The sequence below is a fragment of the Lachnellula hyalina genome (genome assembly GCF_007821495.1).
Source record: "Lachnellula hyalina strain CBS 185.66 chromosome Unknown contig00071, whole genome shotgun sequence".
In the NCBI taxonomy this organism is placed as follows: Eukaryota; Fungi; Ascomycota; class Leotiomycetes; order Helotiales; family Lachnaceae; genus Lachnellula; species Lachnellula hyalina.
In genome coordinates this window covers 113,005-136,123 of record NW_022157185.1, presented here as the reverse complement: position 1 = coordinate 136,123, position 23,119 = coordinate 113,005, and the positions used below count along the sequence as shown (strand labels likewise).

The 23,119-nt window shown below is 47.7% G+C and overlaps 6 protein-coding genes across 6 annotated transcripts; 3 read left to right on the top strand and 3 right to left on the bottom strand.

The window, feature by feature from the left end:
- Positions 1-3,145: 3,145 nt before the first annotated feature.
- On the bottom strand, positions 3,146-4,251 carry crf1_0 (putative glycosidase; the record flags this gene model as incomplete). The annotated part of the gene is made up of 3 exons (XM_031150965.1): positions 3,146-3,784; positions 3,836-4,107; positions 4,155-4,251. 3 exons carry the CDS (start codon positions 4,249-4,251, stop codon positions 3,146-3,148), a joined length of 1,008 nt encoding a protein of 335 aa, XP_031005132.1.
- Positions 4,252-5,111: 860 nt separating this feature from the next.
- trmI (tRNA (adenine(58)-N(1))-methyltransferase) lies at positions 5,112-6,348 on the bottom strand (the record flags this gene model as incomplete). The annotated part of the gene is made up of 3 exons (XM_031150964.1): positions 5,112-5,969; positions 6,024-6,209; positions 6,334-6,348. 3 exons carry the CDS (start codon positions 6,346-6,348, stop codon positions 5,112-5,114), a joined length of 1,059 nt encoding a protein of 352 aa, XP_031005137.1.
- Positions 6,349-6,644: 296 nt separating this feature from the next.
- Positions 6,645-7,638, top strand: LHYA1_G006022 (putative monoglyceride lipase; the record flags this gene model as incomplete). The annotated part of the gene is made up of 2 exons (XM_031150963.1): positions 6,645-6,710; positions 6,799-7,638. 2 exons carry the CDS (start codon positions 6,645-6,647, stop codon positions 7,636-7,638), a joined length of 906 nt encoding a protein of 301 aa, XP_031005136.1.
- A 1,864-nt stretch (positions 7,639-9,502) lies between these two features.
- Positions 9,503-10,376, top strand: clpP (ATP-dependent Clp protease proteolytic subunit; the record flags this gene model as incomplete). Its single annotated transcript, XM_031150962.1, has 4 exons — positions 9,503-9,634; positions 9,684-9,696; positions 9,752-9,777; positions 9,840-10,376. Coding segments are annotated over 4 exons (708 nt in total), but the record flags the coding sequence as incomplete, so codon positions are not given.
- A 5,579-nt stretch (positions 10,377-15,955) lies between these two features.
- SUC1_0 (putative sucrose utilization protein) lies at positions 15,956-18,138 on the top strand (the record flags this gene model as incomplete). The annotated part of the gene is made up of 3 exons (XM_031150961.1): positions 15,956-16,741; positions 16,776-17,258; positions 17,305-18,138. 3 exons carry the CDS (start codon positions 15,956-15,958, stop codon positions 18,136-18,138), a joined length of 2,103 nt encoding a protein of 700 aa, XP_031005134.1.
- Positions 18,139-22,026: 3,888 nt separating this feature from the next.
- Positions 22,027-23,091, bottom strand: LHYA1_G006019 (Nitrilase; the record flags this gene model as incomplete). The annotated part of the gene is made up of 4 exons (XM_031150960.1): positions 22,027-22,242; positions 22,296-22,362; positions 22,418-22,882; positions 22,934-23,091. The coding sequence occupies 4 exons, from the start codon at positions 23,089-23,091 to the stop codon at positions 22,027-22,029; spliced, it is 906 nt and encodes a 301-aa protein (XP_031005148.1).
- Between the last annotated feature and the right edge of the window lie 28 nt (positions 23,092-23,119).

Here is a 23,119-nt window from a genome sequence, read left to right as displayed (position 1 = left end):
ATTCACATGGCGTAGGTCTAAGCGTTCCTTAGCTAGGTTCAAGGATTAGATTGCATAGGAAAGTGATCTCAAGTCACCGGCATTCGACTTCTATTCGGCTAGATTCGTTTGAAAAGGCCATGGGCTTGGACCCATCGCACCTATAAGGTTAGGAAGTTGGTCTAGAAGGCTAGAAAGGTGTCCCATAAGGTTAGCAAGTTTGCCCTATAGGTTAGCAAGTCTGTCCTCGGGGAGGTATATATCCTAATAGACCCATCACATCAAGTTGGTTCTTGAAGCCGCTTCAATTCGGTGTTACAAATCAATTGGTTTGATAGCGAAAGCATATCATACTCTCTTTCTAAACGCTCTTGCCGCGTGTTTTTCATACCTGAAGTAATTATACCTAGGGAAGCTATATGATAAGTTTCTTATGACCGGTCTCTGGCGGACTAGCAAATTAGACAAGATGTCCGTTTGTTATGGTAAAATTAGGGAATGGTATGCGGATACGGCACGTCTATTCTTACTCTGCTCCGTCGACTTCCCGTACCACTAGCACGAGGGCGAGCACCAGCACGAGCACGATCACGATCTAAGATGGTATACATAGGTCATAACGTCTTGATAGGTACTGGAGGTATTCGTCCGCACTTAGGTCCTTGATATATACACGGTGCTAGTGAATATGCACCACTGCGCAGCTGTGGTAGATCTTTGGTCCCCCCCCCCCTCCCCACCTTCTCCCAGGCCCCAGGGAAGATCCTGGATCTCAGATCCTTCATCTGACAGACGACAGGGAATCTCGGGACGATCTCCATACACTAAACGACGTCTTGGTAAGAATCAAACAGGGGAACCCAGTACGAAAGATCATAATCGAGTCCTGGCGTATATCAGATTTCGCTCGGCGAATTGATAGACAAACAAGGGTTTTTTACGTGTTACTCGGTAGCCTCTTTATCAAGCAGCTGAGGATATGAGCCAAGTGGATCGTGCGAGGCAATACTCCCTTGGTGTAATATAGTGGTGCCATAATTGTTTTCTCCGCACCACTGATAAAAAGCGCCACCTCCAAGTTCCAACAGTGAGGTAGAGCTCTAAGATTGGCTTGGCCGTTGCAGCGGCCTTCTTGGGATTCACACTAAACAATCTCCACTCCAGGAGGTGCCCAGGTACCTTACCTTGCACTTGTCTAGACCCTCAGGTACTATAGGTACTAAAAGATAGTCGCCGTTCAGATGTAGCTAATTGATAGGGGGATGGGATCACAAACAGGAAATCCATCTCAAGGGTCCAGTTTTAGTGTCAATCTCAGTGTCAATCATCTCAATCTCAGTCTCAATCTCAGTCTTAATCTCAGTCTTAATCTCAGTCTTAATCTCAGTCTTAATCTCAGAGCCAAGGTCTTCATGCCGTTGATCGCATGGCATTCCGAGTGCATTACAGGAGGCCTACTCCGTAGGCTAGGCCCACCCCCATCACCCGTCGTCATGAGCCGATGGACTGTGCGTTTAAAGTCATAGAATAGCTTAGTCACTCTCTGACGCCTCGACTCGAGAAGCTCGAGTGAGTGGTGACTCGAGCGTAGGAGTAGCTACTCCGTAAAGAAGAGGAAGAGGAAGAGGAAGAAAAAATCAACCGGGGTTGCATCGCTGGGCGGTTTGGCGGGACTTGGCACTCCCGTCCGTCTGCCCCTCCCTTCCCATTTGGACTCTGCAAACGCCTCTTCCGACACTCTGTAGCTGAGCCGTGTTGATACGACGCTCGCTCCCGGCCCTGGGAACTCGTCGAAGCTAGATCAAGTAGTATCTTAGAGACCCCAAAGATCTACGATTTGTCAGTCAAGTGAGTGAGTAAAACTGCCTCCCAGGTCTAGAAGAGGCCACGCCACCGGTCAAACTCTATTAAGATTCTAAAAACACATCCATCCTTCCTTTCCTCTCCAGCGTCAAGGATGAGCAGATACAACATGAGGATGTATCGAAGCTTTATACATCATCTAGCAATATATACAAGACAATTTCAACTACCGCACCGTACCGTATCCATGACATCTCTAAACACCCAACGGCAGACCCAACGGCAAGGCAAGGGCCACGCGAGTGCGCTCGGACATGCTGTGCTCGCTGCGAGATCCATTCTCTTGCATTGCATTGAGCGGATACTGCAAGTACCTTCGTACCGTACGAAGCTATAGGACGTCCACCACCCGGTCCGTTCGCAGAGGTCCAAGCAGTCATCCCATTCTCACCTGACATAAAGGCGGGAGCAACCCCAGCGCATTTCAGTTGATCTTTTTGCATTTGGGTTGGTTCCGCGAAGGAAGCGTCGCGGAGCTGAGGCCGTATATGCCGAGAGGAGTATTGGGTATTGATTGTCACCAGGGATGACTACATTGCAGGGAGGGAAGTAGAGATGCATTGGTTTGATTGGTCGTGTTATGATTAGCTACTGTACTGTAGCAAGTTGCAAGCAAGACTGCACTGCTTCTGATTAATTGAATTGTCGGCCCGGCTCACTCGTGACTCGCGAAGAGGGAGGGGGGTTTAGGGCTAAGCTACCTCCCTACCTACGGAGAAGAGCCGATGATGAATAACTCCTATAGTGTTTTACGGTCTATTCCACCAAAACACCTATAGTAATGCTCCTCATGCTAGATAGACAAAGCGGCACTGCCTCGGGTACTTTTCATGTCCCACTATCCACGCCATCTGGCACATTATAAATTGGTGCCGCTTTGCTATCTACCGCGAGGTTTCTTAAGTGACAGCGGTTTATTGCGGAGATGGCCGTAAAACACTATAGGAGATAACAGGAGATGCGTGGAGAGAATGCTTTGGGCTTGTACTGTATGTATATAGCTCAGACATGTAATAGTCCATTTAGCGCTTCATGCGATGATTGTTCCATACAAGTTGTTGGTAAAATCACGTATTGTTAAAAGATGCAGTTTTATTATCAGTAATACCTTTACCCTCCCTATATGTACAGAAACTATATCCTCTTCTTTTTCTTTTCTTTTCTTATCTGCAGAGGTACATGATCGCCGATGAACAGACAGGCCCCTCCCCCACCCCAAGTCCTCCCCACATCTCTATCCACCCTTACTTGTGGGTCTAGGTCTGAGCGAATCCTCGCTATAGTATCGAGGTCATCTTAGCACTTATAGAAACAAGGAAGCAGCACAACCAAGTCCCAGCAATGCGAAAAGGCAGCCAGGTTGGTTTGATCGCCCACTAGACACGGGCACACTGCTCGAGCTCGATGACGAGTTGGAGCTGCTCGAAGTCGAACTTGCAGTCGAACTAGAGTTGCTCCCGACAGTCTCCCCAGCGCTATAGGAGGTATTGGTAGACGTGGAGTTGTTGTTGATTATAATGGACGAGTAGCTTCCCGTCATATCGCCATAGGAGTAACTGGTGCCATTGGTCGTGTAATCCTGGATGGTGATATTCTTCACATACATAGTGAAGGGAGCTTGAGTCAAATCCGAGGATCCGCCCGCCCATTCTATGGTTCCTTCGCTTTCGTCTGCGGCGCCGCCGACCCAGTTGCCGAGCTTGATGCGCATGGGAGTTTGGGGGAAGTTTGCACCGTCCAGGGCGTCGGCGTAGTAGAGGGTGCGGACGACGACGGAATCGATGGACCAGATTATAGAAGCGGAGGTCCAGTCGATGGTGTAGATGTGCCATGTATCTTGGGGTTCGCTGACGGCGGGAGATGTGGAACGATCGTAGCTTGTCGTGTTGTCTTTTCCGAAATAGTTGGTTTCCACCATGGTTGAGTTTCCGCCAAGCCATTCCTATTGCACTTGTTAACCAAATTCTACAGAACAACGTGTTATTGAGCATACCCAATCAATCTCATCGAGGTCATCAGACTCCATGACGAAACTGCTAATAATACCCGTTCCGTTTGCTGCTCGGAGCGCTACCGACACTTTCCCAAAGAATATGTAGTTGTTTGTGATGATCGTTTTAGCTGTGCCATCCGACGAGATGATAAACTCGGCGCCGTTTGTGCCGTAGGTCATGGTAGTTCCTGTGTCGGCAGAGAATTCTGAACTTTCTCCCTCGGTAAAGTCGACCGTTATAGTTTTTCCAAGAGCAGTGTCACTTGGGCATGCTATAAAGTTGTTAGCTTGCAACACAAAAGCGATATTTGAGACATACTTGAGTTCAAAGGGTTGCAGTCAGTACTTGTCTGTCCCACAACGATTTGGGACAAAGTAAGTGCAGTAGCTGCCAACGAAAGTATTTGAGATCTCATTTTGAAGAATAGTAAATGCAATGAACAAGCGAGTGACTTTGTTTTGGGGAGTAACAAAATATTCAAGACATTGCAGAAAGAGGAAACTTGACACTTATACCCTGATAATAAGAGATTATTGTTGCTATGATTAGATCCTGGAGAATTTCCATTCGTGTCCTGTGGCTGAGGCATGTACACAGTATATGCTGCTGTGTACGAATGCTGTGGGGTGATAACACGCAAGTGTAGACTTCAGACCCAAATATGTTTCGAGGCGTGACGACGACTGGTCGTGATGCCGTGAAGCGAAACAAAAACGCGGCTGAAGAGACTTATACAACAGCTTTTTGAAGCACTTTTGCAAAGGTATACTCGAATAATTTCAACGGGCGAATCTCTTCGCTTTAGACTTTGATATTATTACTTCCAACATATGTTTGCTGTAAGATAAAACAATCATTGCGATGGCAGGATGATTTTTGCAGCAGATCGTATACGCGTCTTCCTGTCTAGCTTCCGAGGGGTGGGGCAACAAGATTCAAACACTCCTTTACAATTACGCGAGACCAAAGATGATTCCCAACTCGTCAAATGCAGATGAGGTATTTTCCAAGGAGAACCTCTTCAACAATCTCACGTTAAGAGGAGACTAGTACGACAACCTAAACAACCAAGTTGCGAACAGAGGAAGTCGAAGCAACAGACATTCGTTCCCAGCAGCTATACCATCCTAGCCCTCATCGAACTTCATGAAGAATTGCAAGTAAAGTGCAAAAACAAAACCCTAGGGAAGGTCGAATTTCATCAGCCTTCTTACCAGAACTACTAGAAGCTGGAGTGGGTATTAAGTTGTTCTACAATTGTATCCATCATATCTCCTACTCGATGAACATTTTCTTCCACAACCCCACAAAACCCCCACCACTAATCCTCTGCCCAACTTTCGGTCTGCAAACCAGTTCCCAGCCGTCCTCCTCGGACTGCTCAACAGCTTCCGCACTATCTTCTACTGCAGCTTGACCTCTCTCCGCAGCTTCGGCCCTAGCTTTCAAAAAGGCTCTTGGCCTCACAGGTCTTACATCCCATTCCCTTCCCCCAACACCGATTGCTGCGCCGAGCTCAACTACTTTCTCTAAGAACAGAGGGGTTCCGTTCTTTCTGACGTCTAGTGCACAGGTATTTATCTGTGTGATACTCGGACAAAAGACCAGCAGGCTAGCATTTGGTTTCAGTGCCTTGGCAACTAGTTTGAAATACGTGTGCGTGTCTGGGAGATCGAGGATAGCGTGGGAGAGGAAGGGAGTCGGAGACTTGGAAAGTCGAGAGGAGATGTACTGTTCAATTGTACCAACGTGGAAGTCGATGTTGTGGTAATACATGCCATTGCGGTAGTTTTTGATGGTGTTTTGAGCGTGTTCCGAGTGTTCCCTCCTATTATCCAATGTCTGTATTATAGCACGACGACTTTTTAGCCAAGCTGTATATGCTTCGAGCTGTTGATCTGCCACGTCTGTTCCTGCCTCGCCCTGGCTGTCTGTAGTCTGGGCATCTGATTGTTTTTCGGGTTTTGGGGGCGGAGCAGTGTTTGCTGCGTGGATTGCCCGCGCCAGGTGAAGCGTGAGTGCTCCATGACCTGTCCCTGCTTCGAAGATCTCGAGCTTCTCGTCGTCTGTGCCTGGTACTGTTGGGTTCAAGTCCAGCAAGCTAACAATCGCGGCGGCATCTTGAGAATATATCTATTCGCATCAGCCATTGGAGACCTTAGCAAGCAAGAGTAAGGGCCGACATACCGGAGTAACAATCCTGGGCGTTAGGTCTGTATACTCGGCCAGAGTAGGATCCGTAACCCGAAAGGCTCTTCGTTTCCTGGTCGAAAGTGTATCCCTTATTCGTCTGCCAATAATGTCGTTATGGAAGAGTTTATCGTGAGCGAGCTTAACCTCATCTCGTGGCCGAAGTGGAAGAGTGATAATGGGCTGGGTTTCGAGGTTGTTTGTGCGTTGTAATAGTACTATATCATTTTCTGGGAAGAATTAGTTGCTGGATTTGGGAAGCGGAAGAATGGCTTCTATATGTATAGACGAGTACATGCATAGGTACCTTCAATGATGCCATTGGAAAACAGTCTGCGAGTACATGTTGAAGACAATGGCACTCGAATGTTTGGCAGACATCGAGTACTCCGCTGAAGGGTGCTGTGAAGAGTTACCATAGAGCCGAAAACGTTTGATAGACAGCTTCAAAGCTCTGCTCCGGTCCCTAAATAAAGATCACCAAATCTTTCTTTCACTTGCGGCCGCATACAGGTACAGGCAGGGTTCTCAGCCGAGGTGCCCGTTGACTGACCGCCAAGGGAGCTTATCAACACCCCAATTCATTGTCTCTTACTTCAACCATCACCACAATTTACAATGCCTACCGAAGTTGAAGGAACACACCAAATTGGTAACATTTCTCTCTACACCAATACTTGGAAGGTCTTATATCCCTTTTATTCCTTCTCCTTCCTCTCCCTCCCCTCATCTTTATCAAGGTATAGCTCCAGCTCCAGCTAACCCCTCCCAGCCCGATGGACCGCCTGTCGCAAAACTAATCTTCATACACGGCTTCAACGACCATATCCACCGCTACTACTCCCTCTTCCCATCTCTCGCCGCCCGTGGAATTGAAGTCCATGGCTTCGATCAACGAGGATGGGGACGATCCGTCAAGAACCCCTCCCAGAGAGGCCTCACAGGCCCCACTACGCTGGTCATGTCCGACGTCGTGTCCTTTATAAAAACGCAATTACCCTCTCCCGTACCGTTGTTCATAATGGGACATAGCATGGGCGGCGGCGAAGTAGCAACGCTAGCCAGCGATCCAAAGTATGCGGATCTAATACCTTCCATCCGTGGCTGGCTTCTCGAATCGCCGTTGATCGCCATCGCAAAGGGCTACGAACCATCGGCTATCACGGTGTTCCTTGGGCGGATAGCAGGGAAGATATTGCCGCATATGAAGATGGCGAATCCTTTGCTTCCGGAAAACATGACACGGGACCCGGAGGTGGCTAAGAGTTTGAGGGAGGATAAGCTGGACCATGATACTGGTACACTGGAAGGGCTTGCGGGGATGCTTGATCGGTCTGCTGCTTTGGCTGAAGGGAGGGCGAGGTTGAACAAGGACGTAAAGAGTATCTGGTTGGGACATGGAACGAAGGATATGGGCACGAGTTATGAGGCGAGTAAGAAGTGGTTCGAGGCACAGACTCAGGTGCAGGATAAGGAATTTAAGACTTATGAGGGCTGGTACCATCAGTTGCATGCTGATTTACCGGAGACTAGGGATGAGTTTGCGAAGGATGTTGCCGATTGGATTTTGGCTAGGATAGGGGATGAGAAAAAGGTAGAGTCCAAGTTATAGATGAGTTGGGAATTGTTGATTACAGTTTACGGAGTACGGTATGTTTGGAATGGAGCATCTTTTTTTATCATCTGATATGATATATAATGTACACGGAACGGGTATTGCAGTATGCTTATTGTACATGTTCATCTAACCCAGGAATTCCCTATGCTGTGCTAAGTATCCTTGCAACCACCAAAGCTGGACCTGTAGATGCACAGTATGGTTGCGGTGATTGATGGCTATAATGGGTGCGGCGAAGAGACCCTGCCTTGTCAATTCTATAGAGTCACCTTCACTGGGTCTAGCCCTCATGATCGCTGGAGATGTCTGCTCACGAAGCTCGTCCAGTTTCTCCTGTCCCAGCAAAACCTTCAAGTTGTAGACGGGAATCTTCTTCACTCTCCCACCTCTGCCTTCTATATCAATAGTAGCGAACTCGGGAGGGTCAGGCGATCCATCCTCTCCTGTCCACAGATAGGCCCCAGTCTGCATCCTATGCTTTGCATTGTCCCAGTCGTTCCATGCCGTGATGTATCCTCGCTTCAGTCCATACAGGTATAACATGAACTCGACGATCCGTTTTCGCGCCAGCTCTAGTACGAAATCAGGCATTTCGGATCTGAACACAGCCTTGTTGAAGAGGGCCAGAGCAGCAGGCTTTGATTTTAATCGTCCAGGAATCAAGTTCTGGACTGGATCCGTTCCAAATCCACTATCCCTGGACAACATAGCTGCCAATACCGGGTATCGAGACAGTGTGTACATGCCCGGTCCACTTGCTGCAGACCCTTTCTGCTGTGCTTGAACTGGTTGTTGGGTTTCTGGGCTCGCCTTCGTGGAATCATCGTGGCCAGGTTGAACATCTTTCTCTGGGTCATCAAGTGTTATCTGCTTTGTGCCGGCTCCCTGGCTCGTGAACATCCCTCGGGGGATAAAATAAGGATGGCCAGTTGTTGGATGGCCCAAGATACCGAAATTCTGCAGGAAGAATCGTGGTAAAGAAACTTTCGTCATTTGACACCGGCGTACTGGGGTTGCAAGGGCGATGGCGTAGGGATTCTTCTCCAGTCGTATTTGGAATTCTGATTTGGTACTTCTCTGGGAGTGGCGCTTTGGGGATTGATACCTCTCTCTAGCAGCAAGGAAGCCCGGATCCATAAGAGGAGAGATGGGTAGGTCTTTCCATGCCCAGTCAAAGTCTGTACTGTGGTTTGAATCTGGGTCCTCGACGGTTGCTGAGAGTTCTTCGGTGAAAGCTTCGAGATCGAGATCACTGAGTGTGAGAGGTTCTTGGGAAGGTTCTTGTGGTACAGGGAGGGAGGGGGGCTTGGTTTTTTCGACTGCCTCATCAGCAGCTGCTGCATGAAGATATTGGTCCTGGTCCTCTCTTTTTGCCGTCTCTTGTTGCTGGTGCAAGTCGCTGAGGTGTTGCTTCCCCGACTTTGCCTCCCCTTTTGCCTTCCCCGTCCCTTTTCCCTTTTGTTGTTTGTTCCAGTCGCTGATGGGTTGACGTCCCCAGCTTGCCAAGCCCCGTGAGCTCCCTCGTGCGACCCATGGTGTTGGTAATGGTGTCGTAAACTTGAGACACCTTGCAGTGCTGCTACCTCTTGATATTACGCATCTGAGCATTCCACATGTCGAGGTTGCGCACCGGAGATATGGAAAGGGGGCAATCTGTACAGGTTGAAGAGTATTGGAGGATTTTGTTGATGTTCAAGAAATATTAAACTGTACTGTACAAGTGGTTCGGAATAACGATCAACCGAGTCGCGGATCGCACCGCAATGCAATGTACCTGCAGGGGAGCTGCGCTGCGAGCTCCAACGACAAGATCAAGAATCCCTCGAACGGGAAACACCAACCATTCCACCTCTATACAATGTCGGCCGTCAGGATACTGCGGGCACCAGCTCGGAATGCCTTTAAATCCAGCCTTAGATGTTTTTCTTCCCTCCCCCAAAGAGCAGAACCCAAATCGTGGACGCCCATACCGTACATTACAGAAACAATAGTAAGCTTCCCAATGCCTCCTCGCAGCTGGCCTCTTACTAACTTTTCAGGGAGGCGGCTTTCGTACATGTAACGATTCTTATTTCTCCACTTGACTCCCACTAACTAGACTCTCCAGCCGATATCTTCTCTAAACTGCTCCAAGTACATCCACTCATCCCCTCATCCCTCCCTACTCGTGAACACAGCTAAACATGTGCCCTCAGGAACGAATCGTCTGCCTCAATGGCGAAGTAAACGAAAGCGTATCCGCAGCGGTTGTCGCCCAACTCCTCTACCTCGAATCCGATTCCCCAGAAAAAGCCATAACCCTCTACATAAACTCACCAGGCGGGTCTGTAACAGCCGGTCTAGCAATCTACGACACCATGTCCTACATCCGATCGCCAGTCTCTACAGTATGTGTAGGACAAGCTGCTTCCATGGGCTCGTTACTGTTATGCGGAGGAGAGAAGGGGAAGCGCTTTTGCCTCCCGCATTCAAGTGTCATGGTCCATCAGCCAAGTGGGGGTTATTTCGGGCAGGCAAGTGACATTGCGATTCATGCGACTGAGATATTGAGGGTACGGAAACAATTGAACGAGATTTATCGGAGGCATTTGACCAAGGAGCATAGTCTGGATGATATTGAGCGGTTGATGGAGAGGGACAAGTTCTTGAGTGCTCAGGAGGCTTTGGACATGGGGATTGTAGATCGCATTTTAGATAGGAGGGAGGAAGAGGAGAAGTCGAAAGAGGGGGGTAGTAAGACATGAATGAAGATAATTAATTTCAAGTGCTCGTCTGAGATGCTTGTGGTTCTGCTCTCAACTGTCCAGTACTCTACAGGCCGAAGATCAAGGAGCTGGTGAGGTCAGCAATAGTGTTGTTCTGGGCAGAATGGTCATGCAATATCGCGGTTATGCTTGCAGATACTTTGAAACTCGGGCTTCTTTTCAACTACGGGCGTGAGACTTGGACTCTTCTGTCAGTAGCTCCGACAAATCACGAGTTGTTGAGATATAAAACTAGTTCTATCTGCTGTGGTTGATATTTTCCACCTTTCAATTTCAACGGCCTATTCCTTAAAAACAGGTTGTGGTTTCTCAGTTGAATCATTCATATGCCCCTACAGTCAGCAAGTGCAATTTTGGCTACAATGCTGCTGCTTTTACACGTCCTGCAAAGGTTGTGGTTCATGAAAAACGTTACAGGTACTTTCGTAACTCTAAAGTGATTGCTGTTTGAAGAGGATATCCATCATTCGTGGTTGAAGTATCGCTCTTGAGATATATGTACGCGATTTTTCCGGTCTGTTGGTCCCAGGAGCGTGGAGGGTCTCAAGTAACTTCCTTGAGGGAAGGGAAAGTGTTCCCCTTGGCCTGGTAAACACATTAGGAGTTCTGGACGGGACGTGGGAGTCTACAACAGGGCGTAATGTGAACTCGCCGTAGGAGCGAGTGCTTTCACGGTGATGTTGACGACGGCAAGAGCAAAGGGCACGTTCCTGATTGGCGGAAAGATCAGGGTTTTTGGCTCCTGTATCATGGGAGTGGCAGTCATTTAGAATGCTAGGCTTTGAATCATAGCTTGCTAGAAATGAAAACTGCTGTTTCCGCCGAATGAAGTATTGTGGTGCATGGAGGATTCGCTTATGACCATAATCCAAGACGGTTCACCAACAAGATATGGAAGTTCTTTTGAATCCTATACAGAGCAAGTCTCTGACGGAGTAGTTAGACTTTTGGAGCCATGTAGCAGCTGCTACTATTGTCGATGCGTGAAAGTCCCATTTCCATGCCCTTCAAAGCTCCATGAATATCTCTTAATCCGTGGAAACAGAGCTTACCTGACAATTGAAACATCATAGGCACCCGCGTCTATATTAAGCAAGCTGCTTGGCCGCCTCGCTCGATGCTTCAACGAGTTCTTAACCCACTCAATTCATGTATCATACGAGTGGAAGGATAATATGAATGTAGAAATGGTCCGTTCCCGGCTTCCAGTGAGCGATGAGACGAATGTTAGGTTCACTAATGTAAAATGGTCAAGGAGCTATTTTGCAGTCTCAGATCCAAGCCCGCAATGGCAACGGCGGATAAGTAAGCCGTATATATTACATTTCATGGTAAGTACTTGTCATCACCGGAATGCAGTGGATTTCTTGCCCTTTTGATATAGGTGCATGGTATACCATTGCAGGAAGACACATCCGTTCGGGGACCTAGTTATACTATAGTAAGCGCTTGGCAAATTCGCTCGCAGAAACAATTCTCTCTCCAAGTTGTCTAGCATTGTTATTCATTGGCAATGACTACTGTTCATCGTCCCTGATTTTCCTCTTGTTTTGAGGGTTTCCCTTCCTTTATCTCTCGTCTCGTACCTAGGTTTAAAGGGAACTGTTTTGGCCGACATACTCGTAGTGTAGTACTAGCTCTCTTTTTATTGCTCCCTAGATAATAGTTCTAAAGCTTCTTTACTGAGGCAATCATAGCTCATAGGTTGAAAGACATCAATTAGTAATCTATAGTCGGATAGTCCTAAGCTGACTCAGAACCAAAGAGCACCAGGTCATGACGTCTAGCAAATCGGTAGTTGGATTAGATATTATTTAATGGTACAATCTGCCTGTCAGTCCTGGAAAGTCCACGGGATCTGCAGAAGCTGCTAATTCCTAGATGTTTTATATATACAGAGCGGCCGACGCTAAAGTCATAGTATAAACTACCTACGATCTCTTCTTTATATACATTGAGTACCACCTCACATGATGCTATTGACTCAGCGCTAGGCATGTCTGTGCTACCTCATCGCATTATGCTTACGGTTCTCCATTGACCAGATAGCCTATTCAGAGCTCAGCGTCAAGTTAAGTCGGCAATAAGTCAAGTCGATCAAGTGTTGTAGCCAGGTATATAAGCAGACACGCCCCTTCTTTATTACCAAAAGCATAACTCTTTACCTCAAACAATCCAACAACAACCCGCGCTACAAACTCGTACCTGCAAAGTCCAAACCAACACTTTCGATTCAAGATGAAGCTCTCTATTTCCCTCTTCGCACTGCTTGCTGCATTCGCCATAGCTAGCCCGGCTGTGGCTGGTGGCTTGGGAGCACGGGTTGACTGTTCAACGTGTGGGTGTTCGTCTTCAGAGTCTTGTACTGTGAGTAATGTCCCTTCCTAGTATATGTAGACATTTCAAGTAGGGTATGCTGACACAATGGCTCTGGTAGTTTCATGTAAGTCTGCGTGGTATTTTAGGTTGTAGTAATAGCTGGCAGTATACTGACGCTGGTGGTGATTCAAGTGTTGTCAAGTAAGTTATGTTCTGGGCTGGTAGAATTCCTACTACTAATATATTTTCAAGTAAATCGGTGGAATCAATGGGCGACTTAAGTAGGGATGGCTTTGATGATAGAGGGAACTTCTCGTCGTTGTATGGGTTCTCTACTGGAGTTTCAGCCCAGCCGATGGGGACGGGGTTTTTGATGTCAGGAAAGAACTTTGGATTATCATCGAAATCGAAATGAATTCTTTGTTGGAGTTTTGCAACTTCGAGCCTTGTTTACACTTCCATCGCTCGCCTCTAGTGAGCGAGTAAGCTAAACAACTTGAACCCTACGCCCCCCTTAAACTTCGACCCAGTGCTAGTAGCACTAATAATAGCTACATGTCCTTTCAAGGTGCATTGAATTGGATTATTCCATATCCCATCACTTTCTTGCAGGTGTGTTGCTGCTAATCGAAGTATCTTAACCATCCTGGGCTTCATATACAATTCAGGGCTCCGCAGGCACACGGAGAATTGCACGTCGGCAAGGCACGCTCAAACAGCTACTAGCGTTCAGAGAAATTGGAATAGTATCACATCCTAAGTGACTAGAACTTATGGAGACAAGCCAAGCTCTCGGCTTCTTTGGGATGCCGTGCTGCACAGGCAGGCCGTTGGGGTCCAGACTGTTAAATACGCTTCGTAATCCACTCGGATCATCATACAGAATGGACTCGAGTCTCCGCTTCCAGCAAGTCGGACGGAAGAATTCGAAAACATGACTCCATCAAAGGTAAGCATATGGGAAAGGCATCTGGATGAGTCTTTTCCATGAGCGTCAGACAGGCACGAAACGAAATGGCGGGGAATCGGTCCTTTTATGCAGGATGAAAGGAAAGCTGGGGAAAGGGCCGTTTGGCGGCGCCACAGGTGAAGTGCAGGGCCATGCATGGCGGGTATGGACGCCTTTTTGAGGGGTATTGTGCGGAGTGTGGGGAAGGTGAAGATGGATAGGAGACTATGAAGCTATAAGGAGATATTGGATTGGAGATCAGTCGGGGGAAAGATTAGAGATGAGGGGGATTCGGATCTATTGCGGGTCTTTTCTTGGATGAATTTTTCTTGCGAGGGAAAATATATTGATAATGAATGCAATTGAAGGAAAATGAACCGACGGAGGATTTAAAGAGAGCGGATGGCAAAACCTGTGCGTTAGCCGTTGAGACTTCTCAAGGCTTGAAATGCTTGCTGTAAATGAGAGATTTGCTAGATACGGACAATTGGCCGCGAAGGTTGTTGGAATCAAAAGATCGAAACAAAACAGATGGGAGATATACCGGATCCATAGCAACGGGAAGGAGGAGATGCGGTTCTGCTTCAATACCGAGAATTGACCAACTGCAAACATCATGAGAGTGATCACGTGATGAGAGGGGATTGACGGCTTCTGACATGACTCGAGTGAGAGTTGAACTTTCCGCATCGCCAATCCAGTTTGTCAAAAGGTTTGTATAGCGGTCTGGGATGATCTTTGATACAGTGAACGAATGCTTGATGATCATAAATAAAGTTGTCGTCAGTTCCGTGTCCATGGCGGTTGTTAACCGCGGGTGCTCGGCTTGTTTCGCTATTATAAGCAGCGCAGCCACGCCATGCAAATTCCTCGATTCCTTCCTCTTGATTGCCACGGTAGGCAATAAGAATAGAATGTTCTTGTAGTTTGCCTCTTTCTTTTACCGGTCGTGGCGTTTGAAACACATGATAACGTTATGTGACTTCAGTGCTGACTGAGTATAAACGATCGATTACTGTGGGGCCAAGCCGAGACTTCAAAGTCCGAAGGTTCGAGGGAAGACGCGTAGAAGATTCAGAGTCTTTCTCTGCCCGATCCGAAATAGGAGAGGATGGCCTTACTGTATCCGGACAGGCCGTTGATCTGCTCCGATTGGAACGGACAACACCACAGATCGAGGCAAGTGAAAGGGGGCAAGGTGATTATCGTGGCACAGCAATGAATTGGAATAATGGTTGGAAGTACCGGAAGGACCGGTGTGTGAAGAATAATACGGAGCTCGACGTACCACGCGAAGATATCGTGACTTTGATTGGAAAAGGGGCACCTTACCTCGGTACTCGTACTATTGTGGCGTGCATCTTACGGCTGACTGGCTGACCGACGTGACGGTAGTAGATGCTGTTGATATGTATGTATGGTCTACAGTACGAAGTAGATGAGATGAAAGTGTGGAGTGGAGGGAGGCATATGATATTCCGATGGTAACTGATAATAATAGCACGCAGATACTCTTCGTGACAGTCTTCCACCATACATTGCCCTCTTCTCCCACCTCGTTGGCCATTTGTTAGTCAGACGAGGGAAGCAGCATTGGGTTCCCTTGTTCTGCTGACACAGCCCATGAATCTGTTACGTTACTTGTAGACTGGACGGGGCTGTATTGGATTGGCGGCCATGTCCTAACTCCTAAGGCGAGGCGAGTCGTGTTGTGAACATCAACATCCCCATTTTTCCTTCCTTCCCACCCACTCACTCCTGGAATCTTTCTCAGTCAGTGGTGAAGTAATGAGTATTGATAGGTCGTGCCACAATTATCACCAAATTCATAAGTGCCCTTGTTGTATATTCTGTCGTAGAAGTATCTTTTATCTTTCACTCATACAAAAACACACTTCTCCAGGATTTGGTTTCTCACCCACCCACACCACCTTCCTCGGCCATTCGTCCAATCACCGGGGTGTCGCACTCTCATCCTTCCTTCCCTCATCCCCGCATTCTGGTAAAATGAGCTTTCCCTAACTCGCCTCGCCCCCTTCCCCTTCCAAAGATACGATACCTACTCCAGACTCTCTCCACGCTGCTTCATCCACTCCCGATAAATAATTCTCCCCCAAACACCAACCAACCAACCAACCAACAAATCCATCGACTCGACTCCACGCCATCCACTCCAGAGTGAGAGTGAGAGTAGAGTGATAGTCACCGCCACCTCTCTCCATCCTCTCTCCCCTCCCCCCATCTTTCCATGAGAAAAACATCCCTCGTCGCCTGCAGCATGTCCTCGTCCTCGTCTTCGGCCTCGTCGGTGAAGAGGGCTTGCGACGCCTGCCACCGTCGTAAAGTCAAGTGCGACGGCGTCAATCCGTGTCGCAATTGCTCGTCGGCGCAATTATCGTGTACATACCACGCCATTCCCCAGAAGAAGGGTCCCAAAGGGTCGCGGGCCAAGGTTATCAGCGAATTGCGCGAAACCCAACGACAGACAACCCTCTCCTCGAAAGTCGCGAATCGATTGAACGGCGTCAGCAGCCCACCATGTAGCCCGACACTCGCGCCTACTCCTGGCCTCCTTACCAGTGACATGATCAAGGACTGCATCGACTTCTTCTTCGCAAACATGTACCCGACGTTACCCATTCTACACCGCGGACGCTTGGAACAGCAGGCTCAATACGCCGATCAGAATGTCGATACTTACTGTCTCTTGACATCGCTATGCGCATTCATGATGATACAGCCAGGCATGGCAATACCTGGCGATCCTCTCGGACTCGACAATCTGCCTGGTGCGAACCTTGTGTCGGGGAACCTGTTGATGGAGGAGACCTTGAGGGTGAGGAAGAGTTACGACTACCTCGAGGCGCCGACATTGAACAGCTTGGCTACAAGTTTCTTCCTGTTCGGATGTTACTTTGGTTTGGATCTACATAACAAGGCTTGGTTCCATCTGCGAGAGGCGACAACGCTGTCACATATTCTTGGTTTGCAAAAGGAGGATTCCTATGTACAGTTTGATGCTGTTGAATCGTCGAGGAGGCGAAGGCTATATTGGCTGCTCTTTGTCACTGAAAGGCATGTCCCACCCCATCCAATAGTTCCCTCCCATACTAACCCCCAACAGAGCGTATGCCCTTCAACGACACCGACCCCTTTCGCTCCAGGCTACCATCTCACTGCCAACCCAAAACGACGATCCTTCAGATACACAAGCCGAACATCTACACGGCTTCTTGCATCTGGTCAATCTCTTCCGCCCATTTGACGAGGGCTTCATGGCGCTGTGGAACAAGACACGGACCGATTGCTCACCGGCTTACCTTGGCGCGCTTCAGAAGCAATTGAACGATGCCCTACCGACATACCTCAACTCGACGGATAATCAAACATCCGACCTGAGGACAAGCCAACAATGGCTACGGACCATGGTGTGGCAGTTGAGTATTCAGAATGGCTGCTTGAGTTCTGGTCATGATGACCCAAGCATGACCTTCCAATATCCGGTAGAAATCGCCCGAGATTTACTTTCAATGACTTCCCAATTCTCGCAACAGAGCATGGAAGTGCACGGCATGGGCCTGGTATGTTGAAATGTCTCCTGTTTGAATAACGTTCTAATTTTCCCAGATTGAGAAGCTCTTCGACGTCGCATGCTCGTTAACGGATGTCCTGTCCCTTCTACCCCCCAATCCAGATCCGTTCCAACCCGGACCCCGTGACTACCTTCACGACTTTATCCGTCTTCTATCAGTCCTTCGCAACGGCGACCACCGCTTCCTTCCACTGCTTCTATCCAAAGTCCACGATGTCCTTCCTCGCCTCGTCAACCCCATGCTTCAAACTGTCCCAGATACCCCAGCAAGTAACAACATGTGCGCCGATGTCGATATCTTTGATGGCTTCGGCAACGCTGGAATGGGAGTTGCAAGTAATTTCCCAGGCTACAATGGAGATGGGACGAGCGGTCAATTCAAAGTCGAGCCTGATACCGATTTTACTCGTCCTGCAATTACACCAATGCCATATGATAAGCGAATCGACGACTTATCGTCACCTGTAAATGGATCAAATAATAACGACAACACCCCGTACACAAGCCCAACTATAATACAGAGCCCAATGGAGTTCCCAGACATAGCAGAGTACAACAGCTTCCCAGATCTAACCTCGCCTCACATGGGAAATCCCCTGCCTTCATCCAACCATCTAGGGAATTTTGGTGAAGGAGTGGGTGGTGGCGGAAGACCAGTTGGATTCAAGCAGGAGTACGAGGGCATTCACCGGAGCGGCAGCATGCAATCGACCAGGAGACCTTCAATACGACAAGGCAGTGCATCGAGTTTTGGTATGCAAATACCTAGGAGTATACCGGAGCAGTTCAATCACTTGCTTAGGACGAGTAGTAATGGGGACGCTATTGATATGGGGATGGGGAATCTGAATGATTCACCATTTCGGTAATGCAGGGTGATGGACAGATTCGGACAATTTATTGATGAAGGCATATCGAGCGGAGAGCGGCGGGGTCACGTCTGAGTTGACCTTTCGGCATTCGAAAGGCAATTTATGCCCACTGCCATCTTCGCAACCAGTCAGCGCACCACTTTATACCCCCTTGTATCGTCGTTATACGAATGACAGGAAGATACCAGCATTGCATACGGAAAGGAAGAAAGGAATTGTATTTTGGCGTTGGGACAAGGAAGGAATTGCTCCGGTAGCATATATCATATTTGCTTGGTTGCTTGGTCGCTTGATTGGTGGTGTTTGAGGGCGGTGGTTATACATATATAGGTTGATAGGTTGATAGGAATATGATGGGAGATCAGATTATTTACTTGAAGTTTCCTATTTTTTTATAGCGTATTGCAAGTGCATTTGCATTCATTCTTCTTCTAGCCCCATCTGCTGCTGCTAGCCATCTAGTCGAATTTGTATGTTTAGTGCGTCTACACCGGATGGATCTTTGTATCAGCTAGATGCTGGATAAGTATAAGGTGTTGGGTGTTATGAACTAAGATTTGTTGGTTTTGGGCTATTTGATTTGATGATACCTACGTGCGTGATGCGGCTCAGCCTGCGTTAAGGGCTATTGCCTTTAGTTGTAGTAATAATTACACGATTCTACTGCTCCATGTAGTATCCCAACCCATTTCTCAGCCCCATGGAGTTCTCGCGACTTAGATGACAAAATGCCCGCGTTTCATAACCTTTGCGCTTCTCTATTACCGATACTTGTATGGCTTCCACGTTCTTGGAACCAGCATCCGAATCAAATTCGAAGAGCTTAGTTCTAGTGGATATATCGAAAACAGATCCTTCTGCCGAAGCTTCATGGCACGTCTCGATCCATCGCTCTGGGCGCCAAGTATCGACATCCGCGCCCCAGTAGCGTGGCTGTGAGTGTATGGAGGGAAATGTGGGAATGATATTCATGCCAGCGGTGAGATCCGACTTTCAAGGAGCGAGGCTGGGGGCCGGTAGTTTTGACCACGGCTGGGAAGAGGGTAGATGTGCGAAGGGTTTCGTACTATAATAAATCATAGTGTTAAGAAGCTGGCATCGGATGTTCTAGCTGCCTCTTCAGATGCTCGAACCATAGCACTGATGGAATTGCCTCTATGGGTCTTGCCTTCGCTATGAATGCCTTCTCTTTTTTGATATTCCCAGATATGTACTTCTTGAATGTACTCGTCGCTTGGCCGACTAAACGCCAGTGCTTTGGTAGGAACCGCTGCAAGCTTCCCGCAAGAAACTTTGGACCCAAAAGCATGATCAATATGGCATTCTCCAGGATTAGAGAAAGGGAGTCTTTGTAGGTCAACGAATCGCCTTCTCGCAATGCAAGATCCCAAGCCAAAAGGCATCCAACTTAGCACGCGATCAAGGAATTAACCCAGGTAGTCGCTCATTAGCATCCATGCTGGGCTTCCAGGATCCACGGGGATCTGAATGGAGGTCATAATAAATTCGCGAGTACCAGCAACCGTTATAATAAGTAAGCTCACCCCCTTTTCTCGCCTAAATGAGTAAGCAGAGAAACGAAGTAAAACAAACAGCCGACTAATATGTTTTGAAAATGATAGACCAAAACAAGAGACCACAGGGATCTGATACTTCACATTGCGCCTAATCAAAACAGCACCATCATGGCTTGGTGGGAAACAAGTAGCATTCAACTTAATAGAGTAATAGAATGCACTATCCAAGCCTTCATGTCAGCTCAAGCTAGCCTTCTTGAATTGATCCGACCACTTCACAAGGCAGCTCGAGACTTCAATGCTTCATCAACCTTACAAGAGCATCTCGTCTCACCATTAAATTCAATGCTTCATCAACCTTACAAGAGCATCTCGTCTCACCATTAAATCCCTCTACCATGATCTTGGTGATCTCCGCTCTTCACTCTCGCGGCCTCTTTAGCCTGGCGCAGATCCTCCGCACAAGTCTTCACCAGCAACCAAATTATCTTGTTCGTCGGTCGAAGCTCCAATACATGCTCGTACATCGTCAAGGTCTGGCTAAGGTACATGATACGCTGGTCGTTATTCTTGCAGCGGACCTGATACTCTGCAGCTGCACGGCGAAATTCGTTGGCCGAGAAGCGGGCAGTGTCCATGAGCTTAACAATGATGTCGGCAGCCAAGGCGTATTTGCCCACTATACCATGTTAGCCTGATGTATTATACAAATAATGGAAAGCCCAAAAAGAACGAGTAGCTAGGACTAAAAAGTAGCGCAGCAAAGGAAAGACCAAATAACAATTTAGCTTACTGTAGACGGCGCGGTGTGCAGTTCCTATTGCCGAGAGCATAGACTTGGTGACTTCTTCGTCGACAACGTGGGGCATCTTTTCTATTTGCGTAGCAATGATGCTGGTGGCCAAGGCGTATTTTGACATGTTTATGGCGCGGCAGGCAGCTCCCATTGCTGTAAGTACATTCTTGGTGGCTGTTTCATCGACGAACCGACGATTCGATATCAAAGGGACTTGAGCCTTGTCGATAACAGTGTTGAGGATGTTTTTGGCTAGGCCATATTTTCCCACTACAAGCTGTTAGTTGCAATTTATCTGTTGGGAAGTTATTTGGAGTTGAGCATATTTCCGTGTCTCAAAACTTCCATGATCTTTGCAGCTCAAAAAGAAAAGGAACTGGAATAGAGTCAGGAGAGCTGCGTACTGTCAATAGCGCCAAGGGCGGCTTTCATTGCTGAGAGCATCGACTTGATGGCTTGCTCGTCCACGAGGCGTGCATCGACATTGTGGGCCTTTTCGTCGACGCTGGGTGAATTGACTTTGGCCTTTGGTGCTGGGATGGAGCTATTCCGGGATGATTGAGAGTTGCCCATTGTGCGTGATGTTTCTCGGTCGAGAAATAGGTAGTCGGATTGTTGGGGGCTAAAGAAGTTGTTGATCTCTAGATACGGCTCTGTGTAATGAAGTAGCGTTTAAAGAAAGGAAGGCATGCGACTTAGCATCTGTATTAGGACAGAAAAGCTTTTGCCGTGATCGGAATGTTAGGGACGTATTCAATCCAATATCATTAAACCTACATGACATTCACTAATCTTCTAGCTACTCCATAGATAGCGATTAACGAGACTGAGTATATACTAAGCATTTGGTAATTAGGAGAACCAGGCAAACAGTAGTAGTAGGCATATGTTGCTCTAATGGGGAAGTTACGGCACTTAAATAAATAGAGGTGTGTTATATGATAAGACAAGCTCAAGGGATCATATAATCCCCAAGTCATAGTTTTGCTAGGTCTCGTCCTAGTAGAGAAAAACAATAATATCTCATAGTAGCTTTAGAGAGGAAAGCTTTCGCGAAGCACTTGCTTTTTAACACGCCTTATAAGTTAATGCGCTTTTGAAATTCCTACCTATTTAGTCATTGCAAATATAATTAGAGTTTGATATCAATCTCTAGCGTGAATGTTGCAACCTTTCCATATTTGGCAATTCATAGACAGCAAAACTAGGGAGATATATCTTCATCTGAACATTTGAGCTTTTGCCTAAACCTTATTTCGACGACCATATTGGTGCGATGTGCAACAAAGATTTGGAATATACTTGCCTATCTAGGTACCTAGCCAGCGGTGAATTGTGGGAGTATGGTCGGCGGCGGGAGGTGGAAGATAAGGGGGGTGAATTGTTGATTGTTTATAAGCAAGCACGGAGGTAAGTTTTCTTTAAAGTTTACCCGAGTATAACACTTGGCCTAAGACTTGTTCGTAAACTTAGCAGGCTGCACACTTCGGAATTAGATTATTAAATGAAGTTGAAGCAATTAATTATATGACCAAGCGTCACATGCAGCTTTAGTTATTGCAGACCAAATCTTCACTTCTCGATGACGTGTTTGCCTTCTTTTGCATTTACGAGCAGACTCAGCATATCGGGCCTCGAATATTGTCCCACAGGATCGAGCAAAGCTTTCGAGAAATCAGTATCTGACAACACGACATCGGCCTGCAGAATTCCCTCTTCATCAGGAGCTAGTGCTTCAACAAGTTCCTTGCCATCAGGACCATAAATCATAGAAAAGCCTCCGGCGGCCTATCAATGATCATATTAGCGGCTAAAAACGGAAAACGTCCATTGTAGCACACCTTGTCCGAAACCCCCAACTCGCGCAAATGCATGGAATCCAAGTTCTCTTCCTTCACAACCTGCGTACTAACAATAACAAAACATTGCCCTTCCAGCGCCATAAATCGACTTGCTAGCAAACTTGCCGTCGGACTTCCCTGATAGATACCAATCACTTCCCTTCGGCACCTCAAAGAACGCCGGCCAGGACGCAACATGGATCTGCTCGCCTAGTGAATACTGGTAATACCTAAGCAAAGGCTGGTAGTGCTCGAAACAGCACAATGCTCCGACCTTCCCAAACGGTGTGTCGACGACTGTTTTCAACGAGCCGGGAACGTAGCCGTCGCCCCAGATCGTGCGCTCGACGTGCGTAGGCTTTATCTTGCGGCGATGAGAGACGATGATGCCGTCCGGGGAAATGGACGATTGTGCCATGTAGATGCTACCACCGTCCCTCTCGCTGTATCCCAGCACCACGAAAATCCCCGCTGCTTTCACTGCTGCGAGGATAGACGCCATTTCGGGAGAGGTGCGTGAGAGCGAGTTGGCCATGTATGTGTGTGCCATTTGTAGGTTTTGGGGCACGCTTTGCGTCCAAATGTTCCTTAGAGACCTTGTTATGTATGGATATTGGGAGGGGAAGGGAGGAACATACCATGGATATCCTGGTATCCAGACTTCGGGGAAGCCGAGGATGTTGATGCCTTTTTCGCCTGCGTCTGCGATGATTTTGATAGTCTTTTGCACCGTTTTTTGTAGATCCAGCCAGCCTGGCTCAGCCTGGACAGCACCGAGACGGATGGGTTTGGACATTTAGATTATTTTGATGAAGTGTTCAAGG